The 26,166-nt window shown below is 38.7% G+C and overlaps 1 protein-coding gene across 3 annotated transcripts in view; it reads left to right on the top strand.

Annotated features, from left to right (window-relative positions):
* rassf5 (Ras association domain family member 5) overlaps positions 1-25,892 on the top strand; it is a 48,739-nt gene extending 22,847 nt beyond the window's left edge. For 2 of the 3 annotated variants that reach the window (XM_028445911.1, XM_028445912.1), the window contains exons 3-6: positions 17,800-17,910; positions 22,272-22,599; positions 22,665-22,780; positions 24,565-25,892. In XM_028445911.1, the coding sequence (XP_028301712.1) occupies positions 17,800-17,910; positions 22,272-22,599; positions 22,665-22,780; positions 24,565-24,723 (714 nt within the window). In that variant the 3' untranslated portion in view covers positions 24,724-25,892. Of the gene's footprint in view, positions 1-5,035; positions 5,895-17,799; positions 17,911-22,271; positions 22,600-22,664; positions 22,781-24,564 lie in introns of those variants that run through there. The other variant, XM_028445913.1, reaches the window with a different exon arrangement.
* The last annotated feature ends 274 nt before the right edge of the window (positions 25,893-26,166 follow it).

Here is a 26,166-nt window from a genome sequence, read left to right as displayed (position 1 = left end):
AGTAATATTTATTATTATTATTATTCATTACGAACTGAGATAGGAATTTTTGAAATTTTGTCAATGATGAGAGATGGTGATTTTTTTTTTTTTTTTTTTTAAACTGTTTCAAAATCAGTATGTTTATCCAGATCCCATCCAAAATTTTATGGGATCTTCCATGGCATTAGCTTGAACAGCGTTGAAAATATGACCTCCTTGACTGAGGATAAAAAGTTATGAAATTACATCTATATAAACATTATCAGCATTTGTAGTGATCCATTTTTATGTACAACACCTGTCAAGCTCCATCTGGTTAGAAGGGTTGGTGTGCACAGTTTGACAATTCAAGTCTGGACTCTGACTAGGTCACTCAAGCACTTTCTCAGCATTGTCCTAAAGCTATTCCTTAGATATCTTGGCTGCGTGCTGAGGATCTTCCTGCTGAACCAGAAAGACAAACCATCAGTCCAGACTGAGGTCAGAGTGCTCTGAAGCAGGTTTTTAGTCAGAATGTCCTGTACATTACTGCATTCATCTTTCTCTTCATCATGACGAGTCTCCCAGTTCCTGCTACTGAAAAACATCCCCAAAACATGATGCTGCCACTACCATGCTTCACTGTAGGAATGGTATTTGCCTGTTGAATTTTACGATGCGTTGTATTCTTCCAAACATAATGCTTGGCGTTCATGCCAAAGACATCAATCTTTTGTCTCATCAGACATTAGAAATTTCATTTCTCATGGTCTGCCAGTCCTTTAGATACTTTTTTGAAAATTCCAGGTTGACTCTACCATATACACCTGATTAGTGCTTGCTGTAGATATAATGGTTCTTCTGTAAGGTTCTTCTCTCTCCACAAAAAAACTCTGGAGTTCTGACAGAGTGACTATTGGGTTCTTGGTCACCTCCGTCAAATGGCTGGCTTACTTTAAGATGAGTCCTGGTGGTTTCATTTACAGATGAAGGAGGCCACTGTGCTCATTGGTACATTCACAGCAGCAGGACTTTCTCTGTACCCATACCTAGGTTTGTGTCTCCAAGCTCTTTTGGAAGTCTACACACAATTCCCTAGACTTCATGCTTGATTTGTGCTTTGATATAAACTGTCAACTCTGGGACCTTATTTAGACAGCTGTGTGAATATCCGAATCATGTCAAATCTACTAAATTTACCACAGGCGACTTCTATTGAGCTGTAGAGACATGCGGAAAAAAATGAATCATTACGAATACTTTCCGGATGCACTGTGAAAACTTCTTCTGTCTCGTGTGTGAGCTTCTTTGAGTGGGCATGAGTAGCAGAGGTGTGCATGAGTCAGGACTTTTCAGCACCCCTTAATGCCTACACATTTTCATAACAGCCTCCCACCGTTAACATGCTGTTCACTCAGACATTTATTCATGCATTTAGTTCATTTTGGTGACAGAAAGTTCTCAGGACTGAATGTGATTGATCAAACATATGATACAAACTTACTTAGGTTTGTGTTGTTAATGAGAGGCATTCGTTTAATCTGGACAGGGTTTCAGGGGACTGCTGCTGCCTATCACAGATCACAGTCTGTCACAGAGATAACATATAATGACAGACTAATACACACCCATTAACCCAGTGTAGTTATTCATCCAATGCATGTAGTTTTGTAGTGTGTGTGTGTGTGTCCTGTGGCTGTTGGTATTAGCTTTTACTTTGTCGTGATTCTTACCGTTTTATGAAGTAAAGTGTGTTGATAGATGATACCTGGGAATGGAGGCATGGAATCAACTAGACCTCTAAAGGTGTATTGTACTATCAGAATTAAAGGGCCCATGTTATGCTAAATGGACTTTTCTGTGCTTTAAACATAATAAAAGGGCTATTTGGGCTTCATACACATGCCCAAAGTGTTTTTTTCACTGATTCCCTCAATCGTTAGTTAGAGGGTGATTTGCTCCTTTCTTACTGCAGGGCGAGCCAAAACACCTCGCTCCAATTTGACGACGCGTTCCCACTTTGATGACGAATTTAACCCGGCACCAGGAAGCTCTCTGCCGTGATTGACATGTAAACAAACACGCCCACGAAGGTGCTATGTATGTATTTTCTACAGTCTATGTATGTACCGGCGACCGCCCCTCCCCCACGCTCTGTCTCGTGTTTATAAAGCAGCATGAGCTCGGCTACGGAGTGGGTGGAAGGAGGGTGGGCCGTCCTCTGGCCCTACGTTACCGTGCGGGGAAGAGGAAGTCAGTGTCCCGTCTATAGACATGCCCACTCGTGAATATGCATAAGTAGGCCACAAATCAGCCTGTTTGTGTGGAGTTGCTCAGAAAGTGACTTTTCAGAGGCTAAAACTCTGGAAAACAGGTGAGTTTGGAAAAATAAACCTCAAATACTATGTTTTTGGGGTTCTTAGAACAAATGGAGATGGGTGAAAAATAGCATGACATTGGACCTTTAAGTTAACAGTTACATTTTTTTTAGAGGATCAAACTAATTTTTTCGTCATGTCTGCTTCACCCATTTCCGTTTAATTTTCTTTTCCTCGGCTTTTCCAAATGTATGACTTTACGGGCTATTTAACTTCCCAAAGTCCTGTTACATGAGACTGTCGGTGCATAGTTTGAAATAATATGAAGGCAGCCCGTACTTTGTAGATCTGTAACTTTTGATCAGGAAAAATTGGCAATTTCTCTCCACTGTTAGTGTCACCATCTGCTGCTTTTCCTCTTCTGTGTTTTTGTGGCATAGCGCAAATGGTTGTTGATTTACTCTACAGATTAAATTGAAATGAAAAACCTGTAACAGTATTAAGCTTAAATGCCTCCTGAGTGCAACCCCTCTATCAGCAAACAAATTTATAAGCAGTCAATGTGATTAGGAGCTCAATTTTCATTATTTGGAAGGATTTGTTACTCTAGATTACATCATTGGCAGTGAGTAATATAAAGGCCTTTGTGTTTTGTGGAATATCACCAAAACAGAGTTGTGCATCTTAACAAAATTAGTGTCATGATGGTTGCAATTATTATTCTGAGATGGAGAAAGTAGAACATTTGATCAAATTAGATAGATTGCAATTGTTTGGACATGTGCAGAGAAAAAATATTAAATATACTGAACAAAGGATGTTGCAGCTGGACCTACCAAGCAAAATGAAAAGAGAAAGGCTGCAGAAAAAGATTGATTGGTAAAGAAAACATAATGATAATTGGTGTTTCTATTGAAGATGAGAAAGATAGGAGATGTAGGTAGATACCTTGCTTTGGTCAAAACAAGGAGAATGAATGAAAATCTCAGTCGTTATTCTTTGACATTTTGTTATAAAGGTCAGTAATTTGGAATTTTAAATAAACAGGAAATACCACATAATTATGCAACGCTCATCACGAGATGCAGTAATTACACCAAAATCATCCTCAAAAACCGTGCCTCACTTACCCTTTGTGCAAGCACATGGATGCATGAAAGAGCCTGATTTAGAAAGCGTCTGTTTTCTGCTCTGGCCTCCCAGCTGCAGTCACCCACGCAAATGAGCTGTCCACATGAACACATGAACACACTACATGCGATAAAGAAGGCCTCATTTCTAAGTGAGCCAAGTATAGTGCTCTGCTTTGTGAGAGCGGGAGCCAATAACATACACACAGAAGATCAGCAGCACCCTGGAGAAGAGTGATAAAGGTTTATTTCCCTGCGCACCCATTTTCACTTTGCCGTTTAATAGCTGCGTGTTTGTTTGCATTTGTCAACTGCTTCCCCGTTAATGTTGAGTCCAAATTGTGAGTGCATCAGCAAAAATTGATCCCCTTTTAGCCAATAACCTGTGGCAATGCTTCAGCAGTCACATGAGCCCTATGGGCACACTGACCGCGTTTCATAGACTTACAGCCAGTAGGAATGTCGTTCAGCGTGCATCCATGTGAGTGGATGCATGTGTGTGACATCATACCCCCTGCTTGCTGCCTGCTCCTATAGTGAATAGATGAAAGAGTGACATACTGTAGTAGTAGTGCATGCAGCAGTCCTACTTTAGCAGTGTTTTTCAACCTCGGGGTTAGGACCCCATGTGGGATGGTCTGGAATTGAAATGGTGTTGCCTGGAATGTCTAGTAATTGGTGTAAAAAAAACAAAAAATGGATCAGAATTAATTTTAATTTATTATTATTATTATTAATAATAATAATTATTATTATTATTGTTATTATTATTATTATTATTGTTAGTATTATTATTATTATTATTATTGTTATTATTGTTTTTGGAATACACATCACACACAATAAATTTCAAATAACTGTATCCTATACTTGAACTTTGTCAGATATAAATCTGGTTCAATTAAAATGCAGTATGAAAATATCTGAGGTAGCACACTAATCCTGGCTACTCTGTATTTGTAACACACTTTTTAATAAACATGATTAAAAAAAACGAATTCTAGAAAAAAAATATGTCACTGTGGTTGCCGGACATTTGCGATATCAAATAGGTTGGGAGCCCAGAAAACGGTTGGGAACATCTGTACTATAGGAAACATGCTTTGATGTGTAGCTCTAGAAAACACATTTTAATCACACAAAAGCAGCTGTTAGATTAGATGGATGTACACTGTGAATCTTACTGACAGGGACAATAGTTGCTCTTTAATGACTTGGGCTCATTTCCTGATTCTGAGGGCAGCCTGTGAGGTCAGTGTAAGTAAGACGAGAGGTCACTGTTATCTCTGGGCTGAAAGGCATCAGTCTTGGTCTAACAAATCATTAATGCTAATGCAAAGCCATCTTGGCTATACTCTCTTGTTTCCTGTCATGACATGCGTGATGCAGGAAGTAATTGCTCAGTCGTCGTCAACATGTTTTATTCTGTTTGTTGTCTTTCCATCTCAGCTTGTCGTCTTGTGTGGGAGGAAGTGGTTGTGCGCTGCATCGCATGGTGCAGCTGTTGCAGGGAGAGCACGAGAAGGAGTGTGTGTGAGAGGAAGAGAGAGAGAGAGAGAGGAAGGGGGAGGGCTAATAGACTCAACCACAGATGGTTGAGCAAGGTTGCAAGTGAGTGAGCTCAGGAGGAAAGGAGAAGAGAGAGAGGCAGAGTGGGAGGAATTCATCTCTGCTAGGATTGCCACAGCAACAACGGAATAAGAAACAGGAGCCTGAACCCGATCCGTTTATATCATCTTGCTGCAGCCAGTAAATCTAACCGCTGGTTACCTGGACTGCTCAGATGGACGTACAAGCCCACTGCAGAACCCAGCATCTTCTGCTGGTAGAACTTGGACAATTGGTCTCCCTTTGACGATTTTTCAAATGTGGTGTTGTCTTCATCAGTGTTTGTTTGCAGGTGCTCTAATGTGAGCAGGGTAACCTGAGACAAAAGCTGTAAACTGACTCCATGGCACTGCCGACTACCGGTCTGTGTGTCAAGTAGTCATACGCCTGTAGGGATAGGTGCAGGTACTGTGCGGTTTGTGAGTGTTTGTAAGCACTCACACCCACATCAGGAGGAAGTGATACGTCTGCCCTCAACTCTCGTATTTCCTAGTCCCCACTCCAGTAGCACCCAAAGTGCCGGATCTTAGCCATGCTCACTGGTTTCCCCCCATAAGTGGAACCTTTACTCTGTCGATGCATCAGCAGAGGAGCGTTGCTTTTCTCTGGATGACTGTAGGACTGTTTGACGCATGTAGAACCTGACAGCGTCTAAACCAGCTTTTCAAGGTAATCAGGAACTTCCTTGAGCCATCAGAGTGTCTCTGTAGAGGCTGCCGGAGACCTCTCCATGACTGTCAGCACAGTGATGACCCCCTCCATGACCAGCAGTAACAGCATGAGCAGCGGGTACTGCAGCCTAGACGATGAGAGCGATGACTTCACCTTCTTCACAGCCAAAACATCGTTCTTCCGAAAGCCCAAGCTTCTGGCTAAGGTACAAAATGAGGGCATCTCTTTTTTGTAATTGTTAAATTTGTGATGTGAGTGGAAGCTTTGGTAGATAAGATTCTGTTTATTTTCTTCAGCCGCAGAAACAAACATATTCATGGCAAAAACATGCAGCCAGAAAAGAGAAGTCAGGGGAGGAAGTGGTTTTTTTTCATGCATTTATTCACGTTGGTGAGAGTGTAGAGAGAGGTTGCTTTCATAGATCTGTGTTACATTGATCTCAGCAGCCTTGCTCATTCAACTTTATGCATTCTGGTGGCTCAGTTATCAACAGAAGGGCTAGTTTATTCAGCACTGCCTGGAAACCATGTTAAGGGAGACTAGACCTGCTGCTGAGAGCTTTCATCAGTGCAAAATGGAAATTATGGGATAATTCTTGGACTGGATATCTAAATTTAGAGATCTCATTGACATTTCATCATGAAGGGTAGGTTTCCTTAGAAACATCTGAGACTTTTACACTAGAGCCAACAAACACGTAAGTGGGTGTGTGGGGACAACTACTTATGATGACTTTGTAGTTACCATGGCAACTAGTGAATTTGTCTGCACATTTCACACCCCCTGGGATTTTTTGTTGCTCTTCTGTACAGTAGATACATACAGCACTGCATGCCCTGCAAGAGTCACTTACTGCATTGCATTAGGCCAATTGATTTTCTCCAGAGAAAAAGAAAATAATTAAGAAAAAGCCATCGCACATGCACTGTTGCATTCTCCTAAAACACATTCAAGTTTGATCTTGCCGTCCTTGTCTTGAACCTTCTTTGTTGTCTGATTTTAAGAAGGTCTCATCTAAATAATTAAACAGCTGTGATGTCAAAGTATGGAGTTAGGGTTGCTGACACCAGGGAGCCTTTTTTACATTATGTTGCATTCCAATTGAAACAGACCGCACTGGCAATTTATGGTCCAAAAATAGAAAATATGTCATTTTCATTACCGGTACCAGGGCTTGCAATTAACACCAGCCAACCTGCCAAATGCTGGTGAATTTCAGCAGTGGCTGGTAACACTGCCACTTCCACTAGCCATTATGACAGGTTGAATTTTATATTATGTATAATTGTAGTTTTCTCAAACAGCATCTGAAATAATAAATGAAATCCGATGTGAGACTATGACAATAAAACTCCCATGAGCACTGACTACAAACTGTGTGAGCCGGAGATAGGCACCGGCAGACCCCCGCAACCCTTAAATAGGACAAAAGTGGGTCTGAAAATGGATTTGAAGGATGGAAATGTCCCGTGATCATAAAGGGTACATGGCGACAAAGCGGGTGAAGACGGTGGGATCAGTGCAGGACATTGTGAAAATGCTGAGTGGCTAGTAACTCTGGGAAACCACTGGCCTGTGAAAAAAACAGTTAATGTCAAGCCCTAATTGTGCCACATTTGTTAAGGGACAATATACAGATTTAAAAATACAGCGTCTCCATCTCATGCAATCCATTAAATTTAGCTTTGAGCTAATTTACATTGTCTTATGTAGGGGATGTTATGAATTGATATTTTAATATTTAGGTGGCACTCTGAGATGATTGAACAACTCTTCAAAGCACTTTCCTCAATAAATCACAATTGAATGTAATCAAGGTAGGATTCACGACTTTAATCTAAGCTCCGCATCACACAAGATTTACCAGTGCACAATAAAACAAGTGAGGTAAACGTATATTGATTACAGAATACAATGTGAATTATAAACAATTAAGTGACATACTAGTGGCATGCGCTTATAGGAGAATAATATCCAATGAGTAACAGTGGATTATCATTGTGCTCACAACTATTACAAGATATGTGTTAACTACCAGATAATACAGACTACTAAACAAACTGTGGTTATTTAAGAAATAAAATGTAAAAAATATGAAAAATAAATGAAGAAAAATAAAAAAATAAATACTTTAAAATAAAAATTAAAGGAAAAAAACTAATAATGAGTATGTGAGTGGGTCTGTTTGGTTGGTGTGTGCGTGGGTGCGTGTGGTAATTTATATTTAAAGTTCCATTGTTTGATTAATAGTTCTCCTACCTCTTGTTACAAGTATCCAAATGTAAATAAAGCATGAGATGGACTGTTGGCTGTATGTGGGTGTGTGTTGGCCAAGAATCTATTTCAAATATATACAGACGAAGAAGTGAGTATGGCTAACGTTTTGCTAGAGGTTTATTACACTTGCGGCTGTGGCCTCTCCATCAGTGGGTTTTATTGTGGGAGTGGCTCTGGTTTGAAGACGTCATTTCCTGGACAATCCACTTTGGAACTGGCCAAGGTTCACCAAGCAGTCCAGTGTATAGTGACGGTCACAGACTAACGGATGCTGGATGGTGTGTCTCGTGCTCCCAGAGATAAATTCCAACCACTTCTGGCGAGTAGACTCTTCTTCAGAAAGTTTGAACAAATTCCGAGGACTTTCGCAGTCAAACACGCATTTTTGGTTACCAGACATTATCGTTTGGTACAAAAACAAAGACCATTTCTTTTCCCTGTGCAGACTGGATAAGAAAGGACAATGACCATCTAAACAGATGTTCTTTGGCCGCTCGCATTACTCTAGCACCAGAGAAAATGGGCATGTGTGCAGCAAGCACTTCCTGGAGGGGAAGGTTCAGAATGCTCGTGACATCACTAGAATTTGAACCGCTCATTTATCAGAAGAAGGCAGAGAAGCAGCTCAGAGAGCAGGATTATTGAGGATTTCTGTGAGATGCAGGAAGGAAGCCCAATAATACTTTGGGGGTGTTTTTGATAAGGAATTAAATTGTAACAAGGGTAAAAGCTCAAAAAATTTGATTTGCATGATATAGGACCTTTAACATTTAACATTTGATGTGCGATTTGTGAAGATTATCAGATAATGTAACACTTACATTGAAACGTTTATCCCTGGTTGAAGCACTTGCATTTATGAAATAAACCTGTAACTTCAATTAATCAACAGATTGAATACTACATATACACAGAAAAATGGCATTATGAAAACTTTTATATGGATATTAGGGTGTTGTTTGTTCAAAATCCAGTAGCAAAGGAAGAGGAGTGTGTTTTCTTTGTTGGCCTTTTCTCCAAATGAAGTGAGGTAATGCAGCCCGTTTACACTACACTTACAAGGGTTTTCCTTTATGTTTTACGACCATTAAAGCAGCAGCTTGCCACGTGTCACCATGTCACCAAACAGAGTGTGGTAACGTGGATTGCATTTGAATCTGTAAAGGTTATTACACATCAACTAAATGTGGAGTACATAATTTTTTTTTTCTTTTGTGGGTCATTGTCAATCCCCTCCCCCATCATGTTTGCTCTGACAGACAGGTACTGACAGGAACTCATGCATCAAAATGTTTTTAAGTGAATCATCATTGATGTGACATCCAAAGAAACAAAACGAAACAGAGAACTGCATAATTATGGAAATATCTGCTGCACTATAACAGAACATAAACGCCACACCATAACTTCAGATGGCTTTCAGAGGTGAACCTCAATAATGTTGATTATCGCCTTGATAATGTGTTGATAGTTTTGCGTACGTGTGTGTGTGTGTGTGCGTGTGTGTCTTTGTGTGTCTTTGTGTGTCTGTGTGTGTGTGTGTTCAGAAGAACACAGATTTCTCTGCTGTGACTTTCCAGCGGTCATATGACCTCTGCTGTCTTGTCTCATCATAGTGAAAGTTTGTGTGTGTGTGTGTGTTTGTGTGTGTGAGCTGTAAATGTTATGTAACATATCAACCATTCTTTCTATCTGCATTTACAGGTAGTGCATCTGATGTTTAAAAATGTCGTTTTGACTATGATGTCATCATGTGGAACTCATTATAATACAGGAAGGACCACATGTTCTCTAAAAGATCTCAATTGTATAAGAATTCTTTACTTAATATTACTGTTTTTAACCTGCTCAATTTAAATCAGAAAAAGGTTCCAATCAGTTTCAATATGAACTGCAGTAGAACCCTTTTTAATAAAGGAATGTGTTTACAAGAATAATAATGCAACTTGCATTGTCTTCTAATACACACCTGTATAAAAGAGTTTAATCACATATTTATTATGTAGAGTATGATGTCAATGTGATAAAGACAAACTGTTGAGATTTTGAAATAATTAGAGCATTCGGGAAAAAAATCATCAACTTCACATTAGGTAATACCAAGTGTTGATATTAACTCATTCAGTGCCAGCCATTTTCAGAACGGCTACCACCCTCACTGTCAGCCATTTTAGAGCTTTTTGACTGATTTTTAAAGACCCACGGAATATTTTGTACTATGAATATAAAAATCTGAAACCAGATTCGGAAAGAATAGACTCTACTTTCCTCAGAAAAAAATATTATATTTTTAGTTTGTTTTGTTCTTCCGTAATCAGCAGTGGAATAGAAGCAAGTTTCACACAAATTGCCAGTTTCTGACAAAAAGCTATACATATACGTCGATGGCAGTGAAGGTTCGGATTTGAAATGACGTACATGCATATCAGTGGCAGTGGGTGAGTTAACGCAACAACCTTTGTTTATCAGTGAAGCCATGATTAGACCTTTCTTTGTGGCCTTTGCATATTACATAGGTTTATCCATATCCATAGGTTTTCTTTAGGTACTCTTGTTTCCTCCCACAGTTAATTTTCATTCGTGGGAGGATAATTAGGGTTTTGTACGAACAAATGAGTGTAAGTGTGTGGAGTCTTCCTTAAACCCACCCAATGTAATCAGAAATACTACTAATTGAAATAAGCTTGAACAGTGAACTAAGCCCAGTAAATGGACAAGAGCAAATAGAGTAGAAAAAGACATTTCCATTCACAAACAAATAAACATGCAACATGTTACATTAAAGGTTTTAAAATGTAGGGTCAGACTTTGACTTCTTGTGTTATTTAAACTTGTACAATATAACTGTGAGTTAGTTAATACTGGGTATTATTACTTAATTTCATTATACTACAGTAGTTTTAAATACTATGTGGACTATGTGGTTTTTGTCTTGATTCGATTTTATCACGATACTTGGTCGCCGATTCGATATATGTTGCGATTCTGATCTTTTGCGATTCTCCAAGTTTTGAGATTCGATATTATTGATTGTTTAGCTTTTATTTTTCTTATCAAAAAACAAAAGTTGAATCAAATACTTGTAGAAACAATATAGGAGTCATAGTTCCAGTGCATTAAGTGCATTACATTATACGGTATGTAGTGTTAACATATGACAAAATATGCAGACATAGCAAAAACGAAATAAAAACATTTCGAAAAAATTGATTTCGGGGAGAAATATTGATTTATGATATTGTCACACACAAGTATGGCAATATACGTATACATGAATCACTATTTTCTCCCACCCTTAATGATGCAATCTGCAACTCTCAGATCCCTCTCTTCCCCTCCCTCCCCGCTGCTCTCTTGCCCTGCCTCCAAACCTCCCAAAGTCCCTTCCTCAGAGGAGCTAACAAGCTAACGTTAGTCCGACAGCAACATCACAGTGATATAAGATGCTCTGTTGAAAGCATATTACTGCAACGCTTCTCTCTCTATATATGTGCACAAACCTTAGCAGCAGCAACAACACATTGTCACTTACAGCAGCCACACGGAGGCTGCTGAGCGCACATGAAAGTCACTTTTATAAGAGTTGCAGACTGCACCTTTAATAACTACACTATAAAATGAAGTAACTCACAATTGTATCTTTCAAGGTTAAATAACCCAAGAAGTTTAAGTCCAACCCCAAAAATCTGTTACAATTACCCTAATAAATTGACCTTTGGAATTAAAATTTGATTGACATCAACAAATGAATTCCTGTTAAATCAGCTAATTTGCTTTAGACTAAATGGAAACGCTTTCCACAGTTTAGTAATGTTCATTCACCAAGTTGTTTTTTTTCTTTTGTGTTGCCATATGGTCAGATAATAAATTACATGATTTCAACCTTTTTAACCTCTAAACAAGATGTGAGGGACAATCATAGATACAAAACTGATTTAGTTATTTTCTCTGGATTTATTCAGTGTGGTTTCTATGCAAAGGTGAGCATACTGAGGCATTGTGGGTAAATGAGCTGTGGGTTTGTTTCTCCTGTTGGAACCAAAACACTGTTTCGTAAAAATGAGCTGCTGGTTAGAGTTATAGAATCAACCAGGGTTGGGGTCAATTATAATTGTAATTGCGAATTTGATAATGAATTACAATTATGACGTAAATATAATTGTGATTGTTATTTGAAAAATCTGTTGCTGTTATAATCATAATTTAAATGTAATTGAGTTCAGATAATTGACTTTAATTATAAATGGCATGGAAATTTTACAAAAACTGTCATTTATAATTTAATTAAACCTGTGGAACTATGTTACAGTTCTATGGCTTACACATACATAGTTAACAATTATTGTTATTATTATTATTATTATATGTTTCATATCAAGTTTTCGCGCTACCTGTCAGTTTGACACTACCAAGCCTAGCAAGGTAACCAAGAGATGAAAAATAAATTAGATGATGATAATATTTGTATATATATATATATATATATATATATGTTAGGGGTGTCAAACAATTATTTTTTAATCGCGATTAATCGCACGACTTCCATAATTAACTTGGGATGTAACGATTCACTCAACTCCCGATACGATTCGATTCATGATATTGGGTTCACGATACCATTCTCTCACGATTTATTTTACAAAATGGGACTGTAGACATATGATGACTGAAAAATATTCCTTTTTTTTTTGGGTTCAAAACTATAAAAAACTGTACTGTTTTCCTTTTATTTTTCATTGTCAAAATAATCCCTTGATAAACTACTCAAAACAATGCAATTTAACTAAAAATAAATCTTGAACGAAATAAATAAAGGAATAATACAAATGAAGAAGAAACCTATTAATTTAAATTCTTGTTCTATAGTAAACAATGCAAAACTGCGTAATAGTTCTTTTTCTTTTTAAAAGTGCAACTGAAAATGTATTTTGTGCCTTAACAATTAGACTTAAAAAAAAAAAAACAGTCATTGCATTGTATTCACGTCAGATATTTGTTTGGACCAGCAGAGGGCGATGGTAACCCAGTGGTCGGTTGGCATGCAGATATTTTTGCTGTGAAGAAGAGATGCTATGTGCTAGCAGACAGAGCTAATAGGAAAACGTGACTTTTACAGATATTCACGTAATATTACAGATATTCTGATTATACATTAAAAGGATATTTTTCAACTTTATAATACTCTTATAAACATAGGAGTGGACCAATATGCTTACATAATGCAAAAATATTTATTATTGCAACATTTAAAACTCAGCCCAACAGGAATCATCAAATGGGAACATTAACATGAATTCAAAATTGACAATGTTGTGTCCAACTCAACATTTGGAAAGAATTATGAAACATCCAGTTTTCAAAGAGCTTAAAATAAATAATTGATCCTTCTGCATCACAACAGAGATGTTTTCACATCGTCATCTAAACGTACCACCTCAAAGCAAATAGCACACGATATGATTGTGCCTAACCGCCTCACATGGGTAAAAATAAAGCATAACACAAAACACAAAATCATCCCTTACTGCAAAGGAGGCTCAACATTAGGAGTGTGACGATATCTCGATACGGCATATATCACGATATTTTTCGCACGATCAATTATCGATATGCTTGTGGTATCGATTTTTTTAATTTTATTTAAGATTTATTTTATTATTTTCAAAACCTTTTCTACGTTTTCACTAAAATGTGCAGGTAGGTCTTCACAGAAATGTTGTCACTGTTTACTGGAATATTGCACTGTAATGGTGTCACTGGTAAGAAAGACCCTCTTTTTTGTTTACAGAAAGCACTATTGGAGATACTTATTTGTTTACATTGGTATGTTGACACTTATTTACAGAAATGTTGCACTAAAATAGTGTCACTGTTCATTGGACACTTTTTCACTTTATTGTCTTTCAGAGATAAAATAAAAATTAAATTTTTTCACTTAATCTTTTTTTTCAAAATGTTATGTCATAGATTATCGTAGATTGATTTCTGACCAATATATCGATAATCGCAGTATTGTCATATCGTGAGACAATCGTTATTGTGAGCTTTGTATCGCATATCGTATCGTATTGTGAGGTACCCAGTGGTTCCCAACCCTACTCATCATAGGGTGTTACAAAAAAAAATAAAAATGTGCCATTAACAGCTCTTGTATTCAGCAAAGTCTGTGTAATCATGTCTTATCCTTTCCCATCCTATTCTTGACAAATTGAACAAAACCAAAGAGCTACTATATACTGTATGTGGGTTGCCCTCATTACTTTGGTTTCTTAGCACTGTGCCAGTTGCTCAAACACACACGCATGTTTACATTTTCAGGCGGCAGCTCTCTTCTTCTGAACAACATGCCCAGACAGTGAAAATAACCTCTTGCATGGTACAGATGTAGCAGGTGTTGCCAGGTACTTCCATGCACTTTCCATCCAAAATCCCTTTTCCCGTGTCCACAAACACGTTGCTACCTGAATTGTCAACCACCCCTGAATTGTTAACCCTTCTTCTTCGTGGTCTTTATCAGTGGTCGGCCTCCACCATTTGGGGCGTTACCGCCTTTTACTGACACGGAGTGTGTGGAACAGTTCCAAGCTCAACCAATCTCCTGCAAGTTTTCCAACAGGGCGTACGTTAATCGCACATTTAAAAAAATAGTGGCGTTAAAGGAAATTTGTGTCAATTTTGACAGGCCTAATGTATTTTACAGCTCATTTAATACATGGGTCAAACCGACCTGTTATCATTAGAGATGCTAACAGAAAGCTAACACAAGGGGAATGCTATGTTTTATTACAGGCTCTGTGATTTAGAGTATTCGAATTTGAACTTTAGTGATTAAGAATGTAATTTTAATTGATTTTCAAGGGGAAATTTTAATCTTAATTGGAAAAAATGGCGGTCACCATAATCGTAATTGAACGCGGATAATTGAAGATGGAATTGTAATTGAAAAATGTAATTGACCCCAACCCTGGAATCGATCAACACATTTCTTTGCTTCCGATGCTGTGAAGTCCCTGGGATATTATATTTTTAATATTATTGCTAAATCTATATATAAACGCACGGGTCTATCCATTTCATCTGAATTGTCTGCATAATTATCTAAAATTGTTGTTAGTTTGATTAATGAAATGAGTGCCAAAATAAAGATTACCTGTCAAACTTTATTGTTATTTATAATTAATTCATTTATTAGTATTACACTTTATTTTGTATTTTCCTTTACTGTATAAATGAAAATAATGTTTTATATACTATATATAGGAAAGTTATAGACTGTATAGCTCAGTTTAGATTTAAATGGCTTTGTTCCCTGTGACTTTGTGGTTCACTATGGGACAAAAAGTGTTCCATTGTCCTCGCAGCACTCTCACTGGTATGCAGTAATGGAGGGCAGGGTCACTGCCTCGATACATTTAGAAACTCCTTTACAAACACAGGAATTCCTGCAAGGCTTTTTTCCCTCTTTTTTTTTTTTTCATTGCATTCAGCTGTGAAGAAATTCTTCAAACTCTTCCTCCCTAGTCCTCTAATTCTTCCCCTGCGCCCCAGATTGAAAAACACTTTAACAAGGGGACTCAAACCGATGGACTGTATATGTTATATTTACTCATCATTAATAATAGGGTGAAGCAAGCAAACCTGAATGATGATGGTGTAAACTCAGCTGAGGCGACTTGGTGAATTTTAAAGATAGGGTTATTGTGTTTTGCCAATATTTTTGTAACGAGACATTATGAGGAAAGGATGTCCTCCTCCATCACTTTTTTTCATCTTATCTGCTGAAAGATTGCAATGATAGCTGGGTTATAATTGCACTGAGGAATGCCTTGTTGTTGATTAGAGAGAACTCTGAAAATAAAAAGGAACAAGCGGGTCACAACATGGATGGAAGGATGGATGGAATGGATGGATGGATGGATGGATAGATGGATGGATGGATGATAAAAGCAATTAGATTGAAGCACAATATGGACAATCTCAAATGCAGCTCTTAATAAACATTCATCATGTTCACACCAAACGTGTTTCGGACGTCAAAATCGTGCCTCACGCGCGTAGTTGGACGCTTGTGCTCATTGAATACAGACGGTTGTCACCAGCGTCGAAGATGCTCGGGACGCGCGTTGAGGGGAGGGGCTTCTCTGTTGCCAGTGGTGTTCAAACAATGGATGATATTGTGGTGATCAGTTACGTTCATGATTCATCCAGTGACTATGAAGTGGTGGGGAACATTATTGTGTTGAGAAGGCTGTAATTTGGTGTGACTGTGCGCACCATGATGTTAGAGGGCTATAGAGAAGTGTGGTTTAATGGAGAAAAAAGGTTGGAGTTTGGATCCTCCGACTCCTGTTCATCGGCTCTACATTATTGAGAGAGTGGCTTGGCCTTATTTGCGCCTCGGCGCCGTTTCTGGATTCACTGCAACTGCGCTCGGACGAGAGTCGCTTTCAGCGCTACTTCGACTCTCCCGTGCCCAGTTTGACGACCTGCTGACCCGCATCGGTGCTCGCATCTCGCATCACCAACTCCAGGCGCTCTATTCCAGCAGAATATTGCCTGTTCATCTGTCTCCGGTTAGTGTTTTTTTTCTTGTCATTATTCTGAATACGTCACGGTTGATTAGTCGACGCGCCGCGATATGCTCCAAAAGTTCAACAATCCCAACTCCAGCGTCGGCCGCATTGGAGGCGCCGGACGCACGTCAAAAGCGTCCGCCGCACGAAAAGCTTCAAGAAGCGCGTCCACCATATATTGTGAATGTAAAGCTGCCGCTTTTGACGCGTTTGGTGTGAATGCGCTATATAAGAGTAGATGTTGAGCTTTATCTTTGCTTGACTAAGGTAAAGAACATTTTCTCTCTTGTTTCAGCGATGTTTCTCATCTTCCTCAGAAGACGTCAGTGTATAGAGCAACATCTACTCTTACACTTAATGTCTGGAAAAAAGAACCAAAAACCGTCTACAAATGCAGCTCAGTCTTTATATTCACACATAAACTGGCTCCCCAACAGAAATTAAACCATTAAATCAAACACCTTTTTTTTTTTTTTTTGCTGAGCCAGGATGAGCTTCATCCTGTGTGCGTGTCTTATCAAGGGATCATATTTATGTGCACACACACACACACACACACACACATACCCTCTGTACTGAAAGACACATTGACTTCATCACATGACTTAAGGATTCCCCTTCAGAAATGATCCGTGCCACACTTCTCTCTCCCTCTCCCTACGTCTCTTTCTCTTCCTCTTTCACGAACATCCACTGTGTGTCTTTTCCCCGAACCAGAAATTGCAAATGAACAGTAGATAGGAGAAAGAAAAAAAAAACCTATTATGAGATGGAGAGGATGCATCCCACAGTACTATAAATAACTCGGTCAAACTCTGTGTTGCTAAGGCTGGCTCAGCAGCCTCTAGTTCATCATTCTCTTACCTCCTGCTGCTCCTCCTCCTTACATTGAATCATCTCTACTCAGTGGAAATAAATAAACGAGAGGAAAGTTGTCATTTTTGTGCTGTGTCTCACTATTTTTTATCCCTGATGTCAATAAAAACAGGAAATTTTTTACACAAACATGAAGGCAGTGTGTGTCCATTCCACCGTGCAGACGCTGCATTATTTAAAGCTAAAGCTCTGCTTTCAAACCAGATAAATACTCAGCTTTTCCTCTTGATTTTAATTGTATTTCTTGAACATGAAGCAGCACACTGTATTTACACTGGTGTTATTTCCTGTAGGGCACAGTTATGGCACCACCTGCTGGTGACAGTAAAACATGCAGCTGCCAGTATGTCAATGTTTCTTTTTTATCTCCTCACATCAATGCAGAGTGAGACCAAGGAGGAAGAGGAGGGAGAGGCGACAGATCTTCCCGAGGAAGAGGTGCACGCCAGGATAGAAGAGTATAACTCACAAGTGTCTGAAAATGGCATGAAACTGGTGAGTTTTTTAACAGTTCGGTGTTATTTTGTTTGTCATTTAGCAACATCTAATGAAACAAGAGAGAAAGTACATTGTTAAAGAAAGTATCACAAGTTTCAATGTGGTTTTAAAACTTGCGGCTCCTTGGCTTCTATGGTTTGAGAAGGATTTGATGTAGAAAGTAGCGGCAGAATAATGAATAAACAACCCATGTCTCTAAGTGGCACTCGGTCGCTTACTGTAAAAAGGTTTCATTATGACACGTTTTGAACACTAAAGCAGGGTACACACAGAAGGATTTTATAAATCTATAGAACCATTTTGATCTGTTCCATACTCCACACATGAAGATTAAATAAAATCAGGCAAATAAATAAATAAAAATCAGGCTTAGAACCTTTTTGATTGTACATGTGTGTTTGCTCCAATAATCTCAACACAGCACACCAGACCCATAAACCATTCTGTCCCATCATTGATTTTTCTCCAAGCCTGAAATCTTGCGTGATCAAACCAGACTACGTGATCTAATGCTGCATTTCATTAACTCGAAACTCGGGATTTTCCGATCTTCTACCTGAAAAAGTGACTTGAAATGAACTCATTCAGTGCCAGCCATTTTCAACATCTCTACCCCCTCAATGCCAGTCGTTTGAGAGCATTTGGACTATTATTTAAAGACCCACAGAATATTTTGTACTATGACAATCTGAATTCCACCAGATTCTGAAAGTCTCTAGTTTCATCAGAAAATGTGATTTCGTTTCTAGCTTGTTTCGTTCTTCTGTAATCCACAGTTAAATAGAGGCAAGTTTCACACAAATCGCCAGTTTGTGACAAAAAGTTGAGAAAAACGTCTTTTTCTGAAAAAATCTATTAGTGACTTTGAAGCAATTTTTTTTTTTGCTTTAGGAACACCTCAACATTCGTTTCCTTCTATAAAACTATAAAAACAACACTGAAACCGGGCATTTGATGGCAACATTATTATTATGCTATCTATGTCAGAATTAAATGGATTTCTTGCTGTATTTTGGCGTTCCTCCAAGTCGCTCCCCCTGTTAGTTCCCACACACACAACTTCCTCCTCCTCCTCCCAGACATGCAGAGTTTCATCGCTTGCCCCGTTTTTTTGATTTTTTTATCTCACCATCGCGACACTCTCAATTGTCCACTTAGGTTCCAGACATGCTCTAGTTGAGTGTGAGCTGCTGAGAACTTCAGCATCAACACTCGTAGCACCATTTTCTGTCTCGTAAACTCTTTTCCTCTCCCTCTGAGCTCTGCCCATCATGGGTGATCTCTCATCCAAAGGTGCGCTGCTGCCACCTACATGTCACCAGTTAGTCACTACATCATGGTACAAGTTAGATATTCATCGGAGAGCTTCGTCACACTGTCTCCTAGCAACCCCAGCCGAAAAAAACCAATTCTTGTCTATAGACATGAATGGCACTCAATGAGTTAAGGGTGTAAGAAAAAATCTATCCGTTGATATATCATGATAGTTCACTGCGCGATGATCGCATCGATCCGACATGATGTTTTTAAACAAAAAAAACATTGGAATTGTGCTAACATATGCATAGCACGTAAATTCTTGATCACAGGTGTCAGTGAACCACGTCAGACCTTGTTAAACGACCTCACTCCTCAATGCATTTTAGTTTGGAAGTTGATCGCACTTTATTTTTATAAAACATACTGGGCCCTTTTTAGACTTGTTTTTAATATTGGTATTTAGTGTTGTGGTGGTCAAGACCGGTCTCGAGACCAAATTTTAAAGGTCTTGGTCTTGTCTCGGACTCTGAAGCATTTTGACTCGGTCTTGTCTTGGACTCGGGCTGCCCGGACTCGGGATTTTCCGTCAAGACCGTTCGAGACCAGCACTAATTCCTGCTATTTTTAAACTTTTTTATAATGTGATAATAACACGGAGAAGAACAGGATAAAACAATCCTTTATTCATTATTTAATCCACCTTGTATAATGACCACAACCTTCCTTAATGTGACTGAGTGACGTGTGTGACACACTAATACGTGTGTGGCTACGGTGTCAGTTTGGACCGTGGAGCGCAAGGGAGATATGAACTAATCACCGCTAAAAATCCCAGTAAAACTCCAGAAAACAATCACCAGTAATAAATATTATCTCCCTGGTAAAGACAGTAGCTTTAACAACTGGTAAAATGATAAACTGATGATGTTACAGTCTGTGAATGCTGGATAGGGGACGCACTTACTCTGCTTCTGGGTCCTAGTGCCAGCCGAGCGGTGAAGCCTGTTCCGTTTACCGTGTTTACTGAGGTCTGTGTGTGTTTAATAAGTCTGTGTGTGTCCGTGTGAAAGTCTGCATGTTTATGCATCTGTCCATCCACTCTTTTCATTATATCCATGTCTTTTAAGGCTTTATTACATAATGTCTGCTGTAGTCCGGGCCGTCGCCATCTTGGTTTATGTCGTCACCAGCGCGTCATCGCCGCAGAGTTGCACTAGCACAGAATGACTCAAATAACTGTAAAGAGGTCTTATATTAGTCTATTTTCTTTTTAAAGTGGTGGGTTTTTTTGCTTTAGACTCCAATTACATTTATGTATATAATATGTTCCCCACAATATAAACAGGTTCAAAATATAATTATTTTTTATAGTTTCTGTTTCCACTATATCCATAATAATAATAATAATAATTCTCAACAAGAACAATTGGTTGATTTGTCACATGACTGTTCCAGGGTTTGAGTTTGTTTTATTTAGTTTCACATCTACCTGTAGCTCTATGTTTTTTAGACTGATGACAACTTGTTTGTAGTTTTATTTCAGAAAGTTTCACTTTTACAGTTACAGTTGGAAACCTTTGTTAATTAAATATCCTAGTTATATTACAGCAACTAAATTAAACTATATCAACTAAGTGAATTAATAAAAATAACCTGTGTAAAGGCTTTTTCAAACTAAAAAATTATCTTGTGAAATCTGTGACCTGTTGACCTGCACAACTCAAAGAATCAGAATCAAGAATCATTATTTCTTGGCAGAAATGCTTTTAAACACTTGCTGTACATTCAGCTGACATAAAAATCTTGTTTTCAAATATGTAGAATAATTGTGAATTTATCAGTAGCAGTAGTAGTTTTAATATTTTAGTTAATTTTTTGCAGGCACCTTTTTTATCCGTCAAATGTATTTAAAATAAACTAAAATTAAAGAGAGAATGTTATTTAACTGTTGAACCTTGTCATAGTTTTATTTATTTATAGATTTTTTAAATTGAAAAAAAAATGTTTATGGTCTTGGTCTCGGCTTGTCTCGGTCTTGGTCTTGACTCGGTCTCGGCTCCCGAAAGTCTTGGTGCATTCTGGTCTCGGGCAAGTCTTGGTCTCGGATAGTGTGGTCTTGAACACAACACTATTGGTATTTAAATTACAGTTAGTTATCATTTACTTGTTCTTGCAAGTTTTAGAAAATTCTAATAAATTGTATTTCATACAATTTCATAAGTGTAAAGGTAAAATTTGTCATTACTGATATTGCCATTTAAAGTGATGTATATTGTATTGTTTAGTATTGAGATATATTGTATCGTGAATTGTATCATATTATCAGATTCATGGCAATGCATACCTCTACTTGGAGTTCTACCTGAATTCTGAGCTCCTACTCAGTAAAGTTGGGGTCAGCCATGTTGGACAAATTCACTCTCAACACACTACAGGATAATCTTATAAAACATAACATAATCGGGTTTTTGTGTCAAGGGGGAAAGTCCGGACAAAAACAGACCAATTATCTTTATGTGTACCCATCTTAAAGCTGATATCCAGAGTTTATGAGAAATCTATGTTTATGTATGAATCCTTTTGAAATGCGAAAAGAATAGCTAACTAGTCTTTTATTATGATCTACTGCTGGTGGTCATTCATATACATTAATGTACATAAGTCCCTCCTTCGTCCTATAGACCCCTAAACAAATGGGGAACAAATGCGGAACTGTGCACGTTAACAAGGCAGCACGTCACAACAGCAAACAGGTAAATATGATTGTGGCTTTTACCTGACCCATAGACCTATATCAATGTGACCTGATGCAACCTTGTTATGTTCCGTGATGCGTGTGCAGAAAAGTAGAGGCGTGGCTTCTGGTAAATTGTAGAGGCAGGGAGAGGAAGTGGAGCTGTTGAGGGCGGGGCATCGAGATGTTTCTCAGAAACTCCAGATAGCAGCTTTAAGGTTTTGCATCATTTCATGCAAACGGTGAGAAAGAATATAATGTTGAGCTACACACTATTTAAGCCTTTTTCCTTTGCTCCTAATAATACAGCCCTATGTGTTTTATCTGTTGCTATACCAACCATCTTCCACCTGATGTGCTCTAGGCTTCAGATGGATCTTACACAGGTTTCATTAAGGTTCACCTGCGGCTCAGTCGACCCGTTACTGTCCCTGCTGTGGAGGAGGCGGGTTCAGATGAAGCCCCCGGTCAAACGGACCCTCACAGCCACGCTGACGACAATGAAGTGGTTGAGTCTGGGCTCACTGAGAAGCGAACGTCCTTTTACTTGCCATGTGACTGTGTGAAGCAGCTCCACATTAGCTCTCTGACCACCACCAGAGAAGTCATCCAGGGCCTGCTGAAGAAGTTCATGGTGCTGGACAATCCTCGCAAGTTTGCGTTGTACAGGCAGACGCACCGAGACGGACAAGGTGAGGAGACGACATCCTGTTACTGAGTCATGTGGACATCAAACCAAAACGTCCTTCTCTTTCAGACTTGTTCCAGAAACTTCCTCTGTGCGAGCGTCCTCTTCTCCTTCGTCTGATTGCAGGACCAAATGCAGACAAGCTGAGCTTTGTCTTGAAGGAGAACGAGACAGGGGAAGTAGAGGTAAGATTGAAATGCTCACAAACGTTCTTATACATGTTATCTGTAGATGGTTTTTTGTATAGCTCTTTATTTAATACCGCACAGTCCTAAAATGATATCACCATTAATGACTAGCTCTACTTTTGTTCAAAAATATTTTTTTTCCAATTACAATTAAAATTACAATGATTATTTTTCCACTAAAAGTCAAATGCAATTACTTTCCCAATTCCTAAAGTTCAAATTCAAATAATGCCAATGACTGAGCCTTTAATGTATAACCTCATAAAACGTATCATTCTGTGTTAGCTTTCTGTTAGCATCTTTTATGATAAAGGGTCAGTTTGAACCCCTGTCTTAAATCAGCTGTATATGATAATATTGGTATTATTAATGTCTTTGGTGTGGGCGTATGAGACTTTTTTTCAGTGTACCACTCAATTTCAATTTATTAAATTATACTCAACAGAACTGAAATGCAGTAGGAAACCTTGATATGAAATCCATTTTAATAATGATTGACTACGGTACATATGTGTGAGCCATAGAACTGTAACATGGTTCACCAGGTTTGATTTTGAATTAAATGACAGTTGTTATATAATTTTATTGCCATTTACAATTGCAAAGTCAATTACCTGAACTCAATTAGAATTCCATTATGATTGTAACAGCAACAGATGTTTTCAATTACAGTTACAATTAAAATTCTGCTATAATTGTAATTCACTATCAATTGCGATTGCAATTTTAGTTGACCCCAACCCTGGATAAAAGATGTGGCATTCACAAAAGTAAATAAAATAATAAATACATTGAGTTGACTTCATTGTATCTGTAGTTAGTTCTTCTTTGCATAGTGAATGCTTCTGTGGCATATTACTGTTTTTGACGAGGCTGATCATTAGGGATGTTGAAAAAAAATCGATTCGGATATATATCGCGATCTTACGTCGCACGATTCTCAGATCGATTCAAAATGCATCCATATTGATTGATTGTTATTTTTTACTTTTATTTTTTTTACCTTTATTTAACCAGGAATGTCTTTTCCACTGCAGGAGACATTGTAACTACACAAAGAAGTGCTGAAGCCTGGACATGTTGACCAGCTTGTTTTTTCAACACAATCTAAAAAGAAAGTACTAACTTTCTGCATTTATTTATTGTTCTAGACATATACCTCAGTTAAGTTGCACTAAAGTCATGTTGCACTAAAGTCAAAGTTGGTTTAAAAACCACAGGCAGATTGTATGTTATTTTTTTTATTTTAAGTTGTTGGCACATGACATGTTAAAGCCAATGTTTTGAGTGTAAAATATGCCAATAAAATATATTTCATATATAATGTTCTCATGAAGGTGTACACATTCATAAATTAGTGTTGTTTCTTAAGTCATATATTAAAAAAAAAAATTGCAATAATCGCCTCATACTTTAATATCGGGACATATCGTATCGTGCTGTGACCTATGTATCGGGATACGAATCGTATCGCCAGATGCCAGACAATACACACAACTACTGATCTTGCATTGTGGCAGCTGGGGTGGCCAGTAAGCTTCTAAGGGTGGTAAATTCAAACCTGGTGGCATGCTACATGTGCTACACATGTTACATATGCTACATATGCTACACATGCTACATATGCTACACATGCTACACACGCTACATACAGAATGTCCATGAACAGCCGACACCAACTGCTGTGTCTTGCTGTTCAACTTGGCACATAAATAGATATGGATCCCATGAAAACTAAGGAGGTTCACAGCAATGATGTGTAAATATGTTTGTTCCCACAGTGGCATGCCTTCTCTGTCCCTGAGCTTCAAAACTTCCTGGTAATCCTGGAGAAAGAGGAGGCGGAGCGTGTTCGAGCAGTGGAGCAAAAATATGCTGTTTACCGACAGAAACTACTGCAGGCCCTGCGACGACAGGACACCGCAGATGTCATCCTATGACTTCCACCCAGGGAACAACTGACCTTTGGAACTGCGTTACCCAGAAACAGGAACTTCTCCTTATCTGTCACAGAGCGGTGCCACAGCTCCACTTGTACATAAAGTTGCTAAGCCTTTCTCAGGATAAACAAAATCGCTGCCCCCACCCTCCTCCATCCATGCATCTGCTCCCTGTGGAGGATCAGGAGTTGCCCCAAGGGGTGAGGTCCCCACTCAGATCCAGTAATGTTTCCCATTGCCAAGGACACACCCTCACAGACGGAACCCTCTACACGCGCACTGCAACTTGAGAGCCGACCTCTGAACTTGATTTAGCTGAAGAACTTGTGAAAGAAACTCCCTCTTTTTCTGCTGCTGCTACTGCTACTGCAAGTGTTACTTATGCATGTGTCGATCAGCTCATCTCACATGCACACTGAGCTCGGATTAAAACAGAAAGCATGATTGCTTTTCCCTGCATCATTGGAAGGACAATCATAACATGGGTTTAGTGTGTGTGTGTGTGTGTGTGTGTGCGTGCGTGTGCGCGTGCGTGTTTCCTCCAGATTAGTTATTTGTTCTGTTTCAATAAGAATCTATGGAATTGTAAGGTGGATGTTTAGGGAATGAGTTTGAAAATGTGATATTGATATATGCTTTTAATTTTCAAAGTGGAATTATAAAGTGTGATTAATATTCTGGTTTTCTCAGGAAGCAAAAATACTTAAAACAGCGGTTTGAGACCCGTGCTTTATCTTACATCCCCTTATTCTAGGTCATGCCTCGCTTCTTTATTCGCCCAATCAGTGTCAATCACACACAGTTATTGCCTCACGTCTCCAAAAATACATACAACCCCGGTGTCTTCTCACATAATAACTGTTGGTGTCCATTTCCTTTCACTCTGGCCTGAGTCCTTGTCTAACTCACTTCCCATGAACTGCTGAGAGTTGCGAGCCACGTTTTCCTGCCATGTGCACATAAGTCTAGTGTTTGGTTTTGATGGTAATGTGAATGAATTTTTACACCAAAGCTTAAAGGGACAAATCTGCTGAGGGGATTTTACAGAGAATAAATGGTAAATGGTAAATGGACTAGATTTATATAGCGCTTTATCCCCACACTGAAGCAGTCTCAAAGCGCTTTACATATCAGCTCATTCACCCAATCACTCTCACATTCACACACCAGTGGGACAGGACTGCCATGCAAGGCGCTAGTCGACCACTGGGAGCAACTTAGGGTTCAGTGTCTTGCCCAAGGACACTTCGACACATAGTCAGGTACTGGGATCGAACCCCCAACCTCTCGATCAGAAGACGACCCACTACCACCTGAGCCACGGTCAGAATAGAACAATGTGTGAGAGTTTATTGACTTTAAGGCTGTTATTCAAATGAAGCAAGCCTCTATTTTGCACAATATTGATGAAGGTCAATGACTGGTTCATGACTCTGTGGATGG

The sequence above is a fragment of the Gouania willdenowi genome, chromosome 5 (genome assembly GCF_900634775.1).
Source record: "Gouania willdenowi chromosome 5, fGouWil2.1, whole genome shotgun sequence".
Lineage (NCBI taxonomy): Eukaryota > Metazoa > Chordata > Actinopteri > Blenniiformes > Gobiesocidae > Gouania > Gouania willdenowi.
This window is presented reverse-complemented; position numbering and strand designations above follow the sequence as displayed.